Genomic DNA, 19,676 nt, shown 5'->3' on the forward strand with positions numbered 1-19,676 from the left:
GCAGTTGTAGGCCAGTATCAAAGTGCAATGGGAATATAGTCACACAGAGGGTGTCTTGCTTGGGATTACAAGGTTTAACTGACTCCCTCTGTCTCCACAAAGCTTGAAACCTTGGATGCTAGTAAGGCTGGAGAGCCTGAAGCTGGGCCAGTGGAATGTTGATGCAAACTCTGAGCCACCCCTCTGCCCTGCAGCTGCTGGGCCTGGATAACACACACAGCTGCCTAGGCAGATGGCCCCAAAGACCTCCTTGGTATCTATGATTAAAATTGCAAAAAAAGAGTAAATGGAACCCAGTGCTATGAGCTGAAGGCTAAGAACAACCACATTTCCTGTTAACTATAGACTGGTTCACACATAGTATCTCTAAGAGTCAGATATGGAGCCAGCATCAAACACACACACACACACACACACACACGCATACTTTGATCCAAATTTGAGGACTTATAAGCCTGACCCAAAATAACAAGCTGATTAATTTTTGAAAGTGTGTCCAGTAGGTCAAATAGTTCTGCTATATTATCCACCTTCCTGCTTTGTATACAAAGTTATTTGTACAAGGAATTGTCTTGTTAATATTGGAGAAGAATAGATAGAAATTTCTAGTCTCAGTTGCCTCGTATCTCCTTCCTCCTTGGGAAAGGTTGAGTTTCTCACCACCTTTTCTCTTTCCTTCTATTTCTTCATCCAGTTTCCTGTGTGCCTCCCTTTGGTCTCATCTTAGGAATATAAGTACAAGTCTCCTTTAATATCTTGATACTTCTCTCCTTTCCATTAGGCTAAACTTCTTGGAACAATGGAGGAGTAGGGAGCACCCACATATATTTCTGCACATAAGGAAAAAAGGTAGAAAACTCACATCATAATGTGAAGTCCAGTATCTTCAAATCCTTACAAAACAGATTTCCCAGCTAGGATTCGAAGCCATGAATTCTGAATGGTTATTTGTTCATCAAGAACAATGTGGTAAGGAGAGTGGTAAGGAGCAAACCCTAATATACCATAAAGGTAGTTTTTAATAAGCACTGAAAAATCCATGATTCTACATGACCGATTTAGGCTTTTTCGTCTCTAGAGCCCACACAAAACATTTAGCATTCAGGAGCATTTTATCTAAGCTGGAAGCACTCTAATGACAATTCTGAAGCCTTTACTCTCTCCCCAGGAAATGTTTCAGTTAGGACAATGGTGCAGAACATGACTGGTATAATAGGTAAAGAATTTGGATGAACAAAGCATAAATAGACATGATCATGTTTAGTTTAAAGACCAAAAGCTCAACTGCTTTTTTTTTAAACCTCTTTTCTTTCAGGCAGAATTTTTCATTTTCCATTTTTGAAAACTTTTCCAAACAATGTGAAAGCACAGCAAGGAGACCAAATAATGAAACGCTGTAAGTATTTGCATGCAAAGAAATTCAGGAAGCCATGTCTCATTCTATATGCACCTTATTATCAGTGCCAGTGGTTTTCTTCTGATAAAAGTCTTCACTGAGGGGATGTTTGCAAAGCACTTTTTAATAGATTTTAAATGGGAATTTTTTTCTTTGCAAGTGGCATCCAGTTGATCAGACATCTCTTTTAACTGGTTAAAAAAAAACAACTCTAAAAAAATATATCTACATGTTCATCCTACAGTTAAATGATCCTCAGAAATTAAAATTTTATTTACAGGTATTTTGAAGTCACTCAGGGCTTGTTTAAATGACGGCTTCATTTGTAGGAATTTTCACTAGTCAGTGGTCAACAAAGATTAACATTATTGCAGATACAGCTTCTAGAAGTAGCCACTTTCCTTCAGAAAGACTCTGGCCACCTTGACCACTATGCTCTGGAGATTCAAATTATTCAACCTCAAATGCTCTCACTAATATACACTGCATGGGAGCTCCATTTCTATTCTGATTTTTTTTTTAACATTTTTCCTGGCAGCCTTGGCATTTCACATACGTTCAAATGTAAAAGAGCATGCCTCAAAAGATAATCCCAGTGTCCCAATGACACATTTACTGTGATTTATAAATCTTATTATTTCCCTGCATGTGTCCTTCAGGCTACAAAACCAGATGCCCTTCTAAGACACCTTACCATTCTCCATCCCCTCTTCATCTTTTTTTCTTTTCTCTTGTTTTTTTCCCATCAATCTGCAAGTTATATAGAGGCAGCAGGGTGGTATGATGGAAGGACCCTGGGCTTTGGGGCTTCTCTGAGTTGGACATGAATCCTTGGCAGTGATGTTCCTGTAACAATGGGTATCCCTGGACAATACTTAGCTTTTTTGAGACCTTTTTCCTCATCTGTAAGGGGCAGCAGGAATATCATTGGCTCTCAGAACCATGAGAGTGAAGGGAGTTATTAAAGAATGTAACAGCATCTGGGGTACATTAGAAATATACTCTGTATCCTTCTTTTCTCTTTCATTTAGGTCCAACACCAAGTGTATTCCAATGTTCCTTTTCCTCATCATTCCTGCTCTTGTCTCGATATTCTGTCAGTCACCTTCCCTGTAACTCTTTTGTAACCTATGGCTTTTTTCCTCAACAGGAAACACTTCTGGCTATAGTCAACGGTAGCATCAAGGGGTAGTTTGTGGGGACGGGAGACTTTAGCCCACTCTCGATAATCCTCATCAGCCCCGCCACAAGCCTTCCCAAATAAGGCTACAATCTTGAGTTTGCTATACTAACACTACTTTAAAACAAATCCCCTAATCTCCAGCATCCCCAAAACTACGTGAAATTAGTACATAATCTAGGTAAAAAGAATGTGCTCCCTATGAAGCCCCCTTCCCCCCCCTTCCTACCTTGCTATTCCTAAATCCCTGGAGTTTAGAAACTCTACAGCCAGCCACTAATCCTTACCTACTCTCGCCAAAATATCAGTGCCCTTGCTGTTACAGCTGGCCCCATCTTTCTCCTACAGTCCCAATCTTTCCTCCTGTCTTTGTTCATTGTGATTGGAGTAGCCTCTCCTTCCTCTGACTCAGTGTTGTAGGCCTAGACAAGTCCATTCATACCCTTCAGTACTAAAGACCGCTCCCTGCTGGGTTTTGTCAATAAGCATGCTGCTGCCCTCAGGAGCCGTCCCAGGACACAAATGTAAGTAGCAGCAGGTAGGTATTTGGTCTAAAGACAAATCACGAAAGAGAAAAATTGCTAGACATATGCCCAATAGGGCAAAAAAAAAAGGGCGAGAGGAGGAGAGAGAGAGAACATGTTTGACCTCTAATTAACACAAATTTATTCAGAAAGCATGGCAGAATTTTTAGAAGCTTCGAATTAGTGTTTCTGACATAGTTTTATTAGTAGCAGCTGAAGTAGTTTTTTTTTAAGATGGTATTTATTTATTTGAGAGAGAGAGCATGAGCACAGGGGAAAGGCAGAGGGAGAGGGAGACGCAGGCTCCCCACTGAGCAGGGGGGCGAACGCAGGGCTGGAGAAAAGCACTGACCTAGAGACAGTGACATAGAGGAAAGGCCCCTGCACTAGGGGTATGAAGACCTAACGCTACCACTACAGCCTAGTGCTGAGGGACTTTAGGCTAATCACCTACCTCCTTTAACCTTGGATTCCTCACCAATAAAATGAGGGGTTCAGTAAGATGGTCTTTCAGAACCTCTCTAATGCAAAGAAATAAACTATTTTCTTTAATCATTTTTATAACCACCACATCCCTTTAAAGATTAAAAAAAAAAACAGGTAATTCTATTAATGGGCATGAGATGAGGAAAAACAAATGCACCTGTATTTAGTAATAAAGCAGGTAAGGTTCCTGTGCAATCTTCTATGCAGAGCAGCAATCCTTCACTAGTCCCAAAATGGTTTCTAAGAATTTCTAGCACCATTTTGGAATTCACAGATCATAGATTTCTTTTCATTCCTTTTTTAATCTGTGTTATTTCCCTTCAGTAATTGTATTGCTCAAATATATCATTTCATCCACTCACAGAATCGAGTTCATACTTCCTTGTTCGGAACGTGAGAAGCTAAGTTTTGAGAATAGAGAAAAATACTCTTTTAAAGGGTGAGAAACCCTAAGGTAAAATACATATTTGTGATGGCTCTGACAGAAAAATTATGCCCATTCCTCCAGCTCCCAATATTAGCAGACCTAGCAAAGAGAAAATTTGTTGAGCCTACATGCATCATACTGTACACACTTGTTGTCCCTATATCCTTTCAATTCCTCTCAGAGCCAGGATCACCCTGGTTTACTCATTCCTCAAGCATTTATTGAATGGATACTCTGAGCCAAAACAGTGTGAGGCACTGAGAGTTCAGAAATAAATAAGACCTAGTCCCCTGCCTTCAAAGCTATTAAAGAATAGCTTCACGGATTATTAAAGAAGACACGCATCATCACACAACGGCAGTACAGTTTGATAATAACAATAGTCCTCAAGTGCAGCCATGGCAGAAGGAGTGATAAACTCCTTGGAGGTGTAGAAACAAGAAAGGCTTCAAAGAAGAGCTTACCTTTAAGGATGAGGACGAATTCACCAGAGAGATAAGGAGAGGAAGGGAAGAAGAAACGGCACATACAAAGACAGAGGGATGAAAGAGTAGATTCTGAAAGCCACAAGTCATTTCATGTAACTGAAGGGAAAGTTGCATGAGGGATGTGCAAGAGATCATTATAAGAATCCCTAACAGTCACTGAACCCTTAATATGTGTCAGGCATTATTCTAAACATTCTATAGGTGTTAACACAGTTAATCCTTAGCACAACACTAACAAGGGAAGTATGATTCGTAGATCTATTTGGCAAATGAAGAGATTAAGGCACAGAGATAGTAACTCTCCCACCCAGATTTACACAGCCTATGAAGACTGGAACCCAGTCAGCTTTGTTCCAAAGCCCATGTTCTCAATTGTGAAGCACAACTGCTTCTCGGAAATGAGACTGGAGGAAGAGGCAGAACCCAGATCATTCAGGACTTGGAGGTCATCACAAGGAGTCTGGATTTTATCCCATAGCCATTGAGAACCTAGCAAAAGTTTGAATAGATTTGTACTTAAGAAAAGCCATTCCAGGAGGAAGGTACAGATGGACTGGAAGAGGGCTAAAATTGGGGAAGGATGCTGGGGGAAAACTAATGTAACTGTCTTGTAAGAGAGGATGAGAACCTGAACTTAATTAGTAGCAGTGGGCTTGGGAGGAAGGGAGTGCCAGAGGTGGGGCTGCTCCTTCACTAGAGATGGAGTTCCTCTTCATTCCACTCTCTGAATTTGATTCATACCCCTAAGGAATATCTATTGTCCCTATTTCCCCCAAAGCAGACATTTCTCCCTGTTGTCCATGTCTATATTCATCTTCTGCTAGGTTTCCAGTAGTCCATCCTTGCTTTCCACTTCTCACCTGGGCTATGTGATTAGCCAGAGACCAATGTGCAAGCTAGTCTACCGGTAGCAGTGAGCCTTCAGCAGGGTGAGCCTTCCAATCCCATTTGTGTTCTACTATAGACACATGGCTTGATAGCAGTTTGGTTGGCAAGTAAATGAAATAAATACCTAAGAAAATGCCAAGAAAGGATTCTTTTAGACATAGCAAGCATATACTGTGTCTTTAAGTTTGTTTTCCAAAGAAAAATCATCCTCTTTAAACAGCTTCATTAAGCCTTTGCATCAATGATATACATACATATATATTCCCTTAAGGAATTCCTATATCAATTTGGAGTTCTCAGATAATTTAACAAATAAACCTAAGACCGAGGCTGTTGTGGCTTTGTTTCCTTTTGTTTCATAGGATTTAAAAAACCCTAAGGATTATTCTTCCATTTTTTTTAATATACAGAATCATAGAAAATCTCTTGAGTTTACATTGAGACAAAATATTCTTCTTACAGTTATTCTGCCATCTTTGCTGAGAGTGAACTGAGTGACTGGGATTATGACTATGGTTTCTGCTCACCCAAGACACTCCGATGTGCTCCTGAACCAGATGCTTTTAATCCCTGTGAAGATATTATGGGCTATGACTTCCTTAGAGTCCTGATTTGGCTGATTAATATCCTAGCCATCATGGGAAATGTGACTGTTCTCTTTGTTCTCCTGACTAGTCGTTATAAACTGACAGTGCCCCGTTTTCTCATGTGCAATCTCTCCTTTGCAGACTTTTGCATGGGGCTCTACCTGCTGCTCATTGCCTCAGTTGATTCCCAAACCAAAGGCCAGTATTATAACCATGCCATAGACTGGCAGACAGGGAGGGGATGTAGTGCAGCTGGCTTTTTCACTGTATTTTCAAGTGAGCTTTCTGTCTACACCCTCACGGTTATCACACTAGAAAGATGGCACACCATCACCTATGCTCTTCAGCTGGACCAAAAGCTACGTTTAAGACACGCCATTCCGATCATGCTTGGAGGATGGCTCTTTTCTACTCTAATTGCCACTTTGCCCCTTGTGGGTGTCAGCAATTACATGAAGGTCAGCATTTGCCTCCCCATGGATGTGGAAACCACTCTCTCACAAGTCTACATATTAACCATCCTGATACTCAATGTGGTGGCCTTCGTCATCATTTGTGCTTGCTACATTAAAATTTATTTTGCAGTTCAAAATCCAGAGCTAATGACTACCAACAAAGATACAAAGATTGCCAAGAAAATGGCGGTCCTCATCTTCACTGATTTCACCTGCATGGCACCAATCTCTTTTTTTGCCATCTCAGCTGCCTTCAAAGTGCCCCTTATCACAGTAACCAACTCTAAAGTTTTACTGGTTCTTTTTTATCCTGTCAATTCTTGTGCCAACCCATTTCTGTATGCGATTTTCACAAAGGCATTCCAAAGAGACTTCTTTCTGTTGCTGAGCAAATTTGGCTGCTGTAAACATCGGGCTGAACTGTATAGAAGGAAGGATTTTGTGGCTTATACCTCCAACTGCAAATATGGCTTTACTGGATCAAATAAGCCTTCTCAGTCCACCCTGAAGTTGTCTCCTTTGCAGTGTCAATATACGATGTCCCAGACAAGACTTGCTAATAAAGAGTGTTAACTGTTTTATCAGTAACCACATTATTGAATTGTGCTTAAAAATATAAAAAATGATCTGTACTAATAATTTTAACAAAGACTTGGTTTTAGGAAATTATTTATTCTTAGGCACACTGGGCAAAAGAGGGATAGCTACCTAACTCCAAGTGTTGTCCATGACCATTGCCAGTCTAAAAATTATTTGTCATTGGTACATAATGACATAAAATACAGATGTTGAGAGTGTTTAGAAACATTTCTAGCAATTTTGACATAGTAATTTAATGTCTGTTGAATCTAAAATTTTCTAAATGAGGTGGTATTTTACATATCTTGGGGGGTTTTTTTCATTTCATCTTTGTAGTGATTTTTATTGCATTTTATAAAAATATTAGTCCGTAACAGATTTGACATTTAAAATAACTGGTCCTTTTCCTCGCATAGTTTGAAAAACACCCTTCAGGGATTCACGGTCCAATCTGGTGGCCACTAGCCACATGCAGCTAAGTTAAAATTAAAATTAAAATGTAGTTTCTCCCATGAAACCTCTAGAAGAAAATATAGGCTGTAATTTATTTGACATCAGCCTTAGCAACATTTTTCTAGATAGTCTCCTCAGGCAAGGAAGGCAAAAGCAAAAATAAACTATTGGGACTATACCAAAATAAAAAGCTTTTGCACAGCTAAGGACATTATCAACCAAACAAAAAGGCAACCAATCTGGTAAACTGGAGAAGGTACATGCAAATGACATATCTGATAAGGCACTGATATCCAAATATACATAAAGAACTCATACAACTCAACACCAAAATATCAAATAATCTGATTTAAAAATGGGCAAAGATGGGACTGTTCCTTCTCTAGAGATGGAGTCCCTCTACATAGAATCCACTCTCTGAATAGACATTTTTCTAAGACCTACAGATGGCCAACAGACACATGAAAAGATGCTCAACATCACTCATCATCAGGAAAATGCAAATGAAAACCACAATGGGATATCACTTTACACCTGTGAGAATGGCTGGACTTGAAAAGAAAAGAAATAACAAGTGTTGGTAAGGATGTGGAGAAAAGGGAACACTTACGCACTGTTGGTGGGAATGTAAATTAGTGCAGCCATTATGGGAAAGAGTATGGAAGTTCCTCAAAATAATCAAAATAGAAATATCATACAACCCAATAATTCCACTTCTGGGTATTTGTCCAAAACAAACAAACAAACCCAAAAACACTAATTCGAAAAGATATATGACCCCTGTTTATTGCAGCATTACTTACAAGAGCCAAGATATGGGAAGCAACCCAAGGGTCCATAGACAGATGAATGGATAAAGAAGGTTTGGAAAATATATACACAAACATACATACACACACACACACACACACACACACACTGAAATACTATTCATTCATAAAAAAAGAGTGAAATCTTGCCAGTCTTGAATGGATGGACCTAGAGGGTGTAAGTGAAATAAGTCAGACAGAGAAAGAAATACTATATGATTTCACTTACATGTAGAACCTAAAAACCAAAACAAACAAAAACTTCCTCATAAATACAAAGAACAAATTGGTTGTTGCCAGGGGAGAGAAGAGTAGGAGGACAGACAAAATAGGTAAAGAGGATTAAAAGGTACAAATTTCCAGTTATAAAATAAATATGTCACAGGGATGAAAAGTACAACATAGAGAATATAGTCAATAATATTTTAGTAAATTAGTATGGTGACAGATGGTAACTACACTCATTGTGGTAAGCATTTTGCAATATATATAGTTGTCAAATCATTGTTTTACACTTGAAACTAACACAATGTTATAGGGTCAACTATATTTCAATTAAAAATTCTAAAATTTAAGGGGCGCCTGGGTGGCTCAGTCATTAAGTGTCTGTCTTCGACTCAGGTCATGATCCCAGGGTCCTGGGATTGAGCCCCACATCGGGTTCCCTGCTCTGCGGGAGGCCTGCTTCTCCCTCTCCTACTCCCCCTGCTTGTGTTCCCTCTCTTACTGTGTCTCTGTCAAATAAATAAATAAAATCTTAAAAAATTTTTTTAATTTTAAAATACTCTGTATGATACTATAATGGTGGATACATATCATTATATATTTTTCCAAATCTATAGAATGTACACCAAGAGTGAGCTCTTACATAAACTATAGACTCTGAGGAGTCAATGTACATTCATCAGTCATAGTGTATGTACCACCCTTAGTAGGGGATATTGATAATGGGGGAGGCTGTGTGTTGTGTGGCAGGGCGAGTAAGTAAATGGGAAATCTCTGTACCTTCCACTCAATCTTGCTCTGAACCTAAAACTACCCTGACAACTCTGAGAAACAAACTGAGGGTTCCAGAGGGGAGGGGGGTGGGGGGATGTGTTAGCCTGGTGATGGGTATTAAAGAGGGCACGTACTGCATGGAGCACTGGGTGTTATATGCAAACAATGAATCATGGAACACTACATCAAAAACTAATGATGTAATGTATGGTGATTAACATAACATAATTAAATAAATAAATAAATAAATAAAACTACCCTGACGAAGTCTATTAAAAATTTTGAAAGCAAAAAAAAAAAAAAATTAGAAATTAAAAAATAAAGCAAGTTGCAGACATCAGTACTCATCAGCTCTAAACACTTCAAGCATGCTTATCACTAACCAAGGCTCAATATTTTACATTTTAGGTAAGACTTACATGGACAAATACTAAACATACCGTTTAATGAGTTTTGAGAAATTCATATATCCATGCGACCCCAAACCTCTATGAAGACATAGAACTCTATCACCCTCAGAAAATTCCCTCATGCCCCTTCCTAATTAACCGCTCACTCCCACCCCCCAAAGGTAACAATGGTTCTGATTTTTCCCCCATAGATTAGTTTTGCCTGTTCTAAAACTTCATATAAATAGAATCATACAGTATATACTCTTGTGTAAGCCTTCTCTAATTCAACACAATGTTTTTGCTATTCATCCAGGCTATTGCTTGAATCATTGTGGTATTTTATAAAACTATTTTTATTCCAATTCCAATTCATTGCTGAGTTGTAGGGCTCTAACACTGTTTTCCATTTTCCTACTGATGAAAATCTGGGCTATTTCCAGTTTTTAGCTCTCCTTCAACATTTTATTAAATAAATGTATAGTCACAACTAGACTCTGTATTTAATCTGCCTTCCACCTTTATGCCACTGTGCAAAGTGATTCAAAATAGCCCATAAAAGATCATAAGCATTACAAAGTATCTCTTTTCTCTGTATGTTTTTCACATTTCGGACTTTTCTACTTAGAACTAGTTACTTCTCTTTACTCAGATACAATCCTCTCTGGTAAGCTAGTGTTCTAGAAGTTGTCTCAGTGATATGAAAGAATACTAATTAGTCATGTTCTTATATACATACATAATAAACTTTTTGATTAATTCATAATAAACTTTTTGATTAATTCATAATAAACTTTTTGATTAATTCATAAGTCCCAGAACCAAAACAACTAAATAAGCAAAAAAGCAGAAAGTCAAAAAAAGTAAAATATATCCTTGCAGAGAAATTCTATTTAAATTATGTCTTCTTAAATATTGTTTGAGCCAAAGTACTTGTATATATCCTCTGAAAATAACTTTTGTGGCCTTATCCACAAATACTGATTTTTCTAAGTTTCAACATGGAGTTATAGTTTACTATCTCCTTCATCCTCATATCCTTTCATTCCTGAAGACCTACCAGTTGTTGGGTGTCTTTGAATGTCTTCTGTATCAAGTCTTTATTTTGCATTCCTGCTGCCACACCGTCATTTCAGGCCATTCCCCCTTACCTCAGAAGTCCTATCATATCTCCCTCATTTTTATTCATATCCAATCTTTGCCACGTCCACACTCTCATACTCACCACTGATTAATCTTCCTAAAATCCTATTTCATCCTATCACATACATGCCAAAATCCTGAGCAGCACATCAGTACCTATAAATTTAAGTTTTAGCTCCTAGACTAACATTCAAAGAGCTCCAGAATCCATTCTCAAGTCTGCTCACTTGGTCTCCTGCTGTTCTTCTGCATGAAAGAACCTCTTCCACTTGCTTTTCCCTAACCATGCCCCACGCATCTCTCTTCTGATGTCCTTGCCACTGTTACCATCCAGAACACCTTCTTCCTTACCTGTCCTCCTCCTGCACCCCAGCCACAGGTCTAGCTTTGTTCCCAAACTCTCCTAATCCACCTCCTCCCTAATCTACTGAATTTAAGACACCTCCTTTACCTGAAATACAAAGGCATAAATAATAAATATGTGACCCACAACAATCTCTCTGGACTTCTTTTGCCTTTTCATACCTATCACTCATCTATCTGTCTTTTATGCTACACACTGGGTGTTATTATCCTTACACATATACCTCTTATTTCACCTATCTTAGAAATTTCTTTTGTGATAAACTCATTTCTTTCACTTGATTTCTCCCACTATATCTATCCTCAAGTCTTATATATAGTAGATGATTAATAATTTTTTCAGCTGATTCCCTTTTATAACTAAAATATAAGACCAATCCTTATGAAGAAGTATTTCCCTCATGAGATGGTCTTGTATATTCTTAATCTGTGTAATCCTTCATACATAAATGATAAAAACATCAAATGCTCAGGAAATTTCATTTCTATCTTGTGGGTTTTTGTTTTTGTTTTTCTTTACCATGTTCGATATTATCACTGGCAGTTTGCAAAATGACGAAGAAAGATTAATCAGCAAGAATCACTCATCTAGGGGCTCCTGGGTGGCTCGGTCGTTAAGCGTCTGCCTTCGGCTCAGGTCATGGCCCGGGTCCTGGGATCAAGCCCCACATTGGGCTCCCTGCTCGGCGGGAAGCCTGCTTCTCCCTCTCCCACACCCACCCTCCCCCACACTTGTGTTCCCTCTCTCGCTGTGTCTCTGTCAAATAAATAAATAAAATCTTTAAAAAAAGAAAGAAAAGAATCACTCAGCTAAACTTACAAAATCTTTTTAAAAGTTACTATGTCCTCCATTCCTAACATTTGCTGTAAAGGGCCTGGTTTTAGTTTCCTCAAAAATGTATTAAGTCCACATGTAAATTAAGAATCTTTATGTCACAAAGATTTCAATAAATGTGTTCCTAATTGGAATAATCTCTTCTTTGAAATGTGCAATATTTTTTATTAATATTGAATTTCTTCCTAAGAGTTATTACCATAGCCTTCCTATTTATAATTTAGTTTTCTAGTTATAAATCACAAAGTTCCCATATGGCATATTACAGTATATTTACATGAAAACAGCATAATATTAACCTAATAACAGGAATCAAAAGAAAATTCCCACTAAATTCCCCTGCTTACCACCCCAATTAACTGCTGCTATTCATTCTAAAGATACTCATTTTCCTACACAACTAAAATTACTGAAACTGAGTGCCTCAGCCAGACTTGGAACCTCATTGCCCTGTGGAGTCTGAGCTGTACAGATGATTAGTAACACATATTATAGCACACTGAATAAAATAGGTAAAGAAGCATTCTAGGCAAGGTCAGTCAGTCAGCCCCTAAGAGACTAACTGTGCAAATTCAGCAAGATCTTCTTAGACTGTAGGGAGAGGTGGAAAGTATGTAAGAAAGCACTGTAGGATGCAAGCATGAGAAAAAGTTTGAAATAGGAATTAGGATACATGATACTTTCACAAATTTCATTTAACACAGCAAACTGTAACCTCTATAATAGAGACACTTTCTCTGCCTATAAAAGGGCGCAGGATGACATTTGCCAAGGTACTGTATTTACAACCTACCTTATGGAATTTTGTTATAACATACAAAAAGAAATGCTCAACTTGGACATGATGAAGGGTTTCTGAAATTAAAAGTAATACCATATCAAAGCCAAGTCTCAAACACCACCTTATAAGGTTTATAGAATATTTTTTTCTTTTAAAATGCACTTGTCTTGCTTTCTTTAGCACGAGTTGAAAATACTTTTAACTATGAGTCATGACCCATCAGTGTAGTGATAAATTTATAGCTCAAGACCATTAATTTTTAATGCAACAGATCAAATAGAAAATATAGAAGGCCATCGTGTGCTAGAGGTAAGCATGATTTTCCGAAACTTTTATTTAACTCGTATTACATGTATCTATGTACATGCAAACATATACTGGTTAATTTTTTAGTGTAAATAGTAGCCAAAAAATTTTCAAAACCTCTGGTTTTGACAACTTTTCAGGAAGTAGGAATTTTTTTCTGGTGTTATTTGAAACTAATAAAAGGGCACCAGATCCAAAATAATTTGGAGACTCTCTTAATTCTCTCTGCAGCCACTGCCAAAATTATCATTTATATGAGCATGCCAAGATTATTGTTGGCTTTATTTTATTTTGTGGTAAGCTTAGTTTTTAAATTGATTTTTTGCAATTCTAAAAGATCAGGGGCATGAAGGCACGCAGACACACAAATGGAACAAGTATGACATTTTTCTCTGATAAAAAAAAGAGGACCACATAAATAAAGAGAACTAATATAATAGTATTTGTGATATGCCATTTTAAAAAATCACTGAAGCAAAGTGAGATTTTAAAATCCACAGTGGGTAAGAGGTAAGGAATTTTAGAAACAACTGTTACTGCCTCTGCCAAACATTTGAATCAATACATTAAACCCCAACACCCAAGTGAATGCACCTTCTCAATAAATTCAGCCCTTAATTTGCAGTAAGGTTTGCTTAGGACAAATACAGAATGACTGGGCAACACTGGGAGGAAGAAAGCAAGAACAACACTAGAAAGTATACTTTTCAGTCCCGGATGAGGTACATTTTAAGAATAAACACAAGAAGTAAGTGTCGTCTTTTGCCTTCTGTGTAGAAAAGATGGACATTTCATGAAGGACAACATTCATTAAGGGGACCCATAGCTCCTGGAAGTTCTCAAAAACCAGACAAGGATCTGGGACAGTGGGGGTCATAGGGAAAAGGATAATTACTCTGAGGATGAAGAGGGCATAGCTGGGGAATCCGGTTAGGAGAGCAGCACATTCACTAGTATTAACTGAATCCTCTCGCAGCTGCCAACTTTAGGCCAAAGACAGTACCCCACAAATGTTGTCCAAGGCCCAGAAGAGATTAATCCAGATTTTGGAAAGATCTACTAGTAGCTGAGTCCCTTGGGTAGGACAGGACAAGTACTGGAATAAATTAAATTCTCCAAATGGGGTTGTCTCTGAAAAAGAAATGAGGAATTAAGGGCACCTGGCTGGCTCAGTCGGTAGAACATGCAACTCTTGATCTCAGGATCATCAGTTCAAGCCCCACATTGGGCATGGAGCCTACTTTAAAAAAAAAAAAAAAAGGTTGTATAAAAACAAACTATTAAATTAAAAAAAAGAAATGAGGAATTCGTCTTGTGACCAGCCAAACCGAGGTATCCAATCCTTGGGGAGCTTTCTGAGACCATAACCCACTCATCTCAGCACTGTTTTTTCTATGAGAGTTACCATCCTAGAGAACACCATTCAGGGCTGAAAGTAGGATCTTAGAGACCATGTTTACTCTACCTGTTAAGAGAAGCAGAATGATAGGGAAAATGTTCCCTTGATGAATTTGAATCTACTAAGGCAAAAAGTAGTACAGAACAGCTTACTGGGATATTAATTTGTTTTTATTGCTGCAGGAAAATGAAAGCTATTTGTGTTTTGCACTGTTTTCTCTTCCTGTTTTTAAGACAGTTATCTAGCTCTTCCTGTGTCAAATGAGATTGCCTAGCCAAAACAGAAGATTCCTGAAAAGAACATCTCTTAACTTTTGCTTTAGAAAATCTCAATTCAGTGAGGGAATTCCCTGTGAGGGCAAAGGAAAAGAGATGGTGTCTTTCAGGGGAAAGAGTCTGCAAAGGAATCTTCCACTGTTAAGAAAAATAGAAAAAAATGACAGATGAAGGAAAAACCCACCAGGACTAAAAAGAAGTCTAAAATTTCAAGAAATAGAATGGGAACCTAACCACTTCCTCACAATTCTCAGGGAGATAGCAGAATATGAAGAAGAATGGCCCAGTCACATGCTAAACCTAGAGAGGCTGATCCTTAGCTCCAGGGATCCTGGGCTCAACACAGATTTCCATGTTCAAGTACAATATGGTTTCAACGGACATCTGCTTCCAAGGGACCACTTCGGCTTGCAAGGTCAGCCTATCACTAGTGATCAGTGTAGACTGAAAACCTAGAGAAGGCTTCTTGAATATCCCTCTAACTACAAAACTCTCCAGGATCTGTTGTAACATGTTTTGGGGGAAGATGGGAGGACACCAGCCCCGATCTAATAACTGATACTGACCTTACCATGAAGGGGAATTGGAGTCTGATTTAAATTTTACCTCAAGATTAAGGAACCATAACATTTCTTCATGTTCCATCACATGTGATTCATTTATGCTTCGTAATGCTATCAATAATGAGGGCTTTTAAAAAAAGAAACCCCATTAAAACAACAAATGAAATATAAAATTGGATATTTGTATCTGCATCTGAATTATTGTTTTATTAAGTTCCATACAGTGAACTAAAAATTTGAGCAGCTCTGTACTGGACTATATTTAAAATAAAAATAAGTTTCACAATATGTAATATAGTCCCACTGATGTTTATGGTGTATCGAACTCAAGTTTTACCACTCTGCATCACCAATGGCTTTTGCAAATACATAGTCTCTCCCTCCAAAACACATAACACCATCTTTCAAATAGAATTTCCATTTGTTCTTGCTTCGATGAATCTGGAGGGAGAAAAATAGTCTAAATTAATTAATTTCATAAGTTAAAGGATCATTTACCATTCTTTGCACATCGTATGGGATTATTCTGACCCTAAATGGGAGTTCTTTAAAAATAAGACCTCCTCAAGATAGTTTATTCATTTATCCAGCAAATATTTGAGTTCCTGTGAGTCAGGTATTGTTTTAGGCACTGTAGATATATCAGTTTAAAATATAAATATATATATATATATATATATATATACACACACACACACACACATATATATACGTATATATATTTTTATGTATTACTTTTTAAAAACTGGAAAAATTCCTGACTTTGAATAGTTTATATTTTAGAAAGGATGGGGGGAACAGAAACCTAATAAATACCTAAATTATAAAGAATATTAAAAGATGCGAAGTGCTATGAAAACTAGAGCAGGAAAAGGAAGATCACAAATACAGAGGTGGGTTATAATTTTAAATAAGAAAGTCAGGGTGGGGCCTGACTTATGAGGTAACATTTGAGCAAAGACTTAAAGAAGGTAAGGGATAAAGCCAGGAAGATATTAACCAGAGAGAGCATTCTAGGCAAAGGGAACAGAAGCACCAAAGTCCTAAGGAGGGGGATACCTGGACTGTTCAAGAACAACAAAGAGTTCAGTATGTCTACAAAGGAATAAACAGAGAAGATGTAGTTAATATTATCAGGAATGAAAAAAAGTGGAATTTCATTGTGAAGGAGAAAGTTAAAGTACTGAGCAAGGTCAGAAGATACAGTTTATTACCTATTAGATTCTACTGGCAGTTCCTTGGATTTAATAAATCAGTCTAAATACAGAGAAAATAAAAACTAGAAAATCCTACTACTTCAAGAGGTAAGAAATCATAAAATCATTGTTACCTCTGGATAAACCATAAGTGACTATTTAAAAACCTTAGATATGTATGATCTGAAATCAAGGATAAAAATTAAACCCAGATGTTTAGGGCACCTGGGTGGCTCAGATGGTTAAGCGTCTGCCTTCAGCTCAGGTCATGATCCCAGGGTCCTGGGATCGAGTCCCACATCGGGCTCCCTGCTCCTTTGGAGCCTGCTTCTCTCTCTCTCTCTCTCTCTGTCTCTCATGAATAAATAAATAAAATCTTTAAAAAAAAATAAAAATAAACCCAGATGTTTATTGCAGTCAAGTCAAAGAAGAAAAACATGTGACCAATATTCAGATGCATTTTGTGAAGCATAAGAAAACGCAAATGATAAACCCTTATTTGTATGGGGGGGAAAGAAGTCCTAATAACAGAAAATTTCTTCTGAGTTTGACTCTCAAATTTATACTTGGACATATCTTAAAAAGTCCCTGAGAAAAAAAAAATTAATTAAAATAAATTTTAAAAAAAAGTCCCTGAGAGTATTCAGAATCCTGAACTCAGCATAGGTGATAAAATCTGACCATAACTAGAGGAGAATAACTGTAACAGCAGCAACTCATCCTAGTAATTTTATTCTAGAAATAGTGCATAAATAGTACATTTATTCTAAAAATGCAACAATGGTTCAATATTAGGAATTTATTGATATAAAAACTGTATTACTAGACCTATGGAGATAAATCATATAATAATCTCCAATAATGTTGAGACAGCATTAAATAAAGAATTTTACTTTTTTAACTCTATAAGAATCAAAGACTGCATCATAAACACACACACACACACACACACACACACACACACACACACACACCCCTAGCCTAAAAGCTGTCTTAGTGGTTAGTGGGGAACCCTAAAAGTATTCCCGCTAAAATCAAGACATAGACAAGGATTATCCAAGTTTTTATTCTAGAGATCCTAGCCAATACAATTAGGTAAGAGAAAGTACAACTTGCAGTGGACGATGCAAGTAAACAAGAAGAAAGAAGTAGAGGGGCTCCTGAGTGACTCGGTCATTAAATGTCTGCCTTCTGCTCAGCAGTGTCCTGGGATGGAGCCCCGCATCAGGCTCCCTGCTCCATGGGAAGCCTGCTTCTCCCTCTCCCACTCCCCCTGCCTGTGTTCCCTCTCTATCTCTCTCTCTGTCAAATAAATAAATAAAATCTTTTTTAAAAAATAAAAATAAAAAAGAAGTAGAGGTACAGAAGTTGGAAAGGATAAAGATTTGCAGATGCAATGAGTGCATGTCTGAAAATTCTAAGATAATCAAGTAAAAAATTACTAAATAATGGAGCACCTGGGTGGCTCAGTCAGTTTAGCATCCAACTCTTGGTTTTGGCTCAGGTTGTGATCTCACAGGTTGTGGGATCAAGTCCCATTGAGGCTCCATACTCAGCATGGAGTCTGCTTGAGATTCCCTCTGCCCCCTTTCCATACTCACTAGTGCGTGCGCACACACTCTCTCTCAAATAAATCTTTTAAAATATTACTAAATAATAATTCAGTATTGATACAAAATTAATATGCACAAATCCATACCCTTCATTTATATAAGCACTGATTAGAAGATACAGTGAAAAAGCCCTTTTACCACAGCAACAAAAGAGATAAAATAGCTAGCAATAAATTTTTTAAATATTTGATCTACTGGCACCCTTCAACACTCTCTCCTCTTTTAAATATTTTCCTGACTTGGCTTCATGAAGAAGTACTAACTTTACCAGATATTAAAAACCTTAATAATTATATCAATGTAGTACAGGCCAATGGACAAACCAATAGGACAAAAAAAATCAAGTAGACCCAAATATAGTGGTAAATGTAGTAGGTGATAAAGGAATCATTCTCTTATCAGTGTGGACAATATAGACTTTTCAATAAGTGATGTTAGGAAAATTGGGTAGCTGCCTGGAAAAGAAAAATGAAAGAAACCAAAGAAATACTACAAGAAAACATGAGTGAATCCCTTTAAAATCTTAAGAAAGAGCTTTCTATTCATGACTCAAAATCAGAAGCCATAAAAATTAAGGTTGACAAATATAACATCTGCATAATAGAAAGAAAAAGCACTGAAAGCAAACAAGTGAGGAAAACTATTTCTGCATATAAGGGCTAATCTCCCCCCAAACAATATAGAGCTCTTAGAAATTAGTAAATACACCAAAAACCCAATCTTTAAGAAAATAGACAAATATGAACAAGCAGTTCACATAAAAATAGAAATAGCCCTTAAACACATGAAAAGTTAAAAATTTCACCAAGACATCATTTTTCACTTTTTATAATAGCAGAGATTCAAATATTTTATTACACTCCCTTGGCAAGGCTGTAAGAAAAGCAGCACTCTCAAATACTGTAATGGGAATATATACTGGAATAGAGTCTAGGAGAGCAATGCCCAGTAATCCCACTTTCCTAAAGATTTTATTTTTAAGTAATCTCCACACCCAATGTGGGGCTTGAATTTACAATAACTCCAAAATCATCTGCTGGGGATTTTTTTAAATAGATATAACTGCACACATATGAAATGTCTTGTGGATGTGGTCATTCAATAGCAAATGACTGAAATATAACTCAAATATTCATCAGTTGGGGATCAGTGAAATAAATTTTAATAACTCTGCAACGGAAAATTACACAGCTATAAAAATATTAAGACAAAGATCTCCAAGATATATTGTCTTAAAAGACAAGGTGCAGAATACAGTGTTGACTATGCTATCTTTTAGGCTTGTACTTGAATAAAAAGACACTATAAATATATTAAGAAACTATTATAACTGGTTACATTTTTACACTCAAGGAAGAGACAGGGAGCTACTGGTAGGAAGCACAAACAGTGTAGGAGTAAGAACCAGACTTTTCATGGTATATCTTTTATAGTGTTTTGATTTTTTACCAGGCATGTATGCAGTATCTATTTAGAAAACAAAGCGTGTGTATAGATAGATAGATAGATAGATAGATAGATAGATAGATAGATAGATAGATA

The 19,676-nt window shown here is 37.3% G+C and overlaps 2 protein-coding genes across 3 annotated transcripts in view; one reads left to right on the top strand and one right to left on the bottom strand.

The window, feature by feature from the left end:
- Positions 1-6,991, top strand: part of LHCGR (luteinizing hormone/choriogonadotropin receptor) — a 53,626-nt gene extending 46,635 nt beyond the window's left edge. Inside the window, 3 exon segments of the mRNA XM_021701229.1 lie at positions 1,316-1,396; positions 5,852-6,966; positions 6,969-6,991. Of these exon segments, the coding sequence (XP_021556904.1) occupies positions 1,316-1,396; positions 5,852-6,966; positions 6,969-6,991 (1,219 nt within the window).
- Positions 6,992-15,511: 8,520 nt separating this feature from the next.
- Positions 15,512-19,676, bottom strand: part of GTF2A1L (general transcription factor IIA subunit 1 like) — a 51,963-nt gene continuing 47,798 nt past the window's right edge. The window contains exon 9 of one of the 2 annotated variants that reach the window (XM_021701138.1): positions 15,512-15,766. In XM_021701138.1, coding sequence (XP_021556813.1) covers positions 15,659-15,766 — 108 coding nt within the window. In that variant the 3' untranslated portion in view covers positions 15,512-15,658. The remainder of the gene's footprint in view (positions 15,767-19,676) is intronic. The other variant, XM_021701139.1, reaches the window with a different exon arrangement.

This window comes from Neomonachus schauinslandi, chromosome 10 (assembly GCF_002201575.2).
Source record: "Neomonachus schauinslandi chromosome 10, ASM220157v2, whole genome shotgun sequence".
In the NCBI taxonomy this organism is placed as follows: Eukaryota; Metazoa; Chordata; class Mammalia; order Carnivora; family Phocidae; genus Neomonachus; species Neomonachus schauinslandi.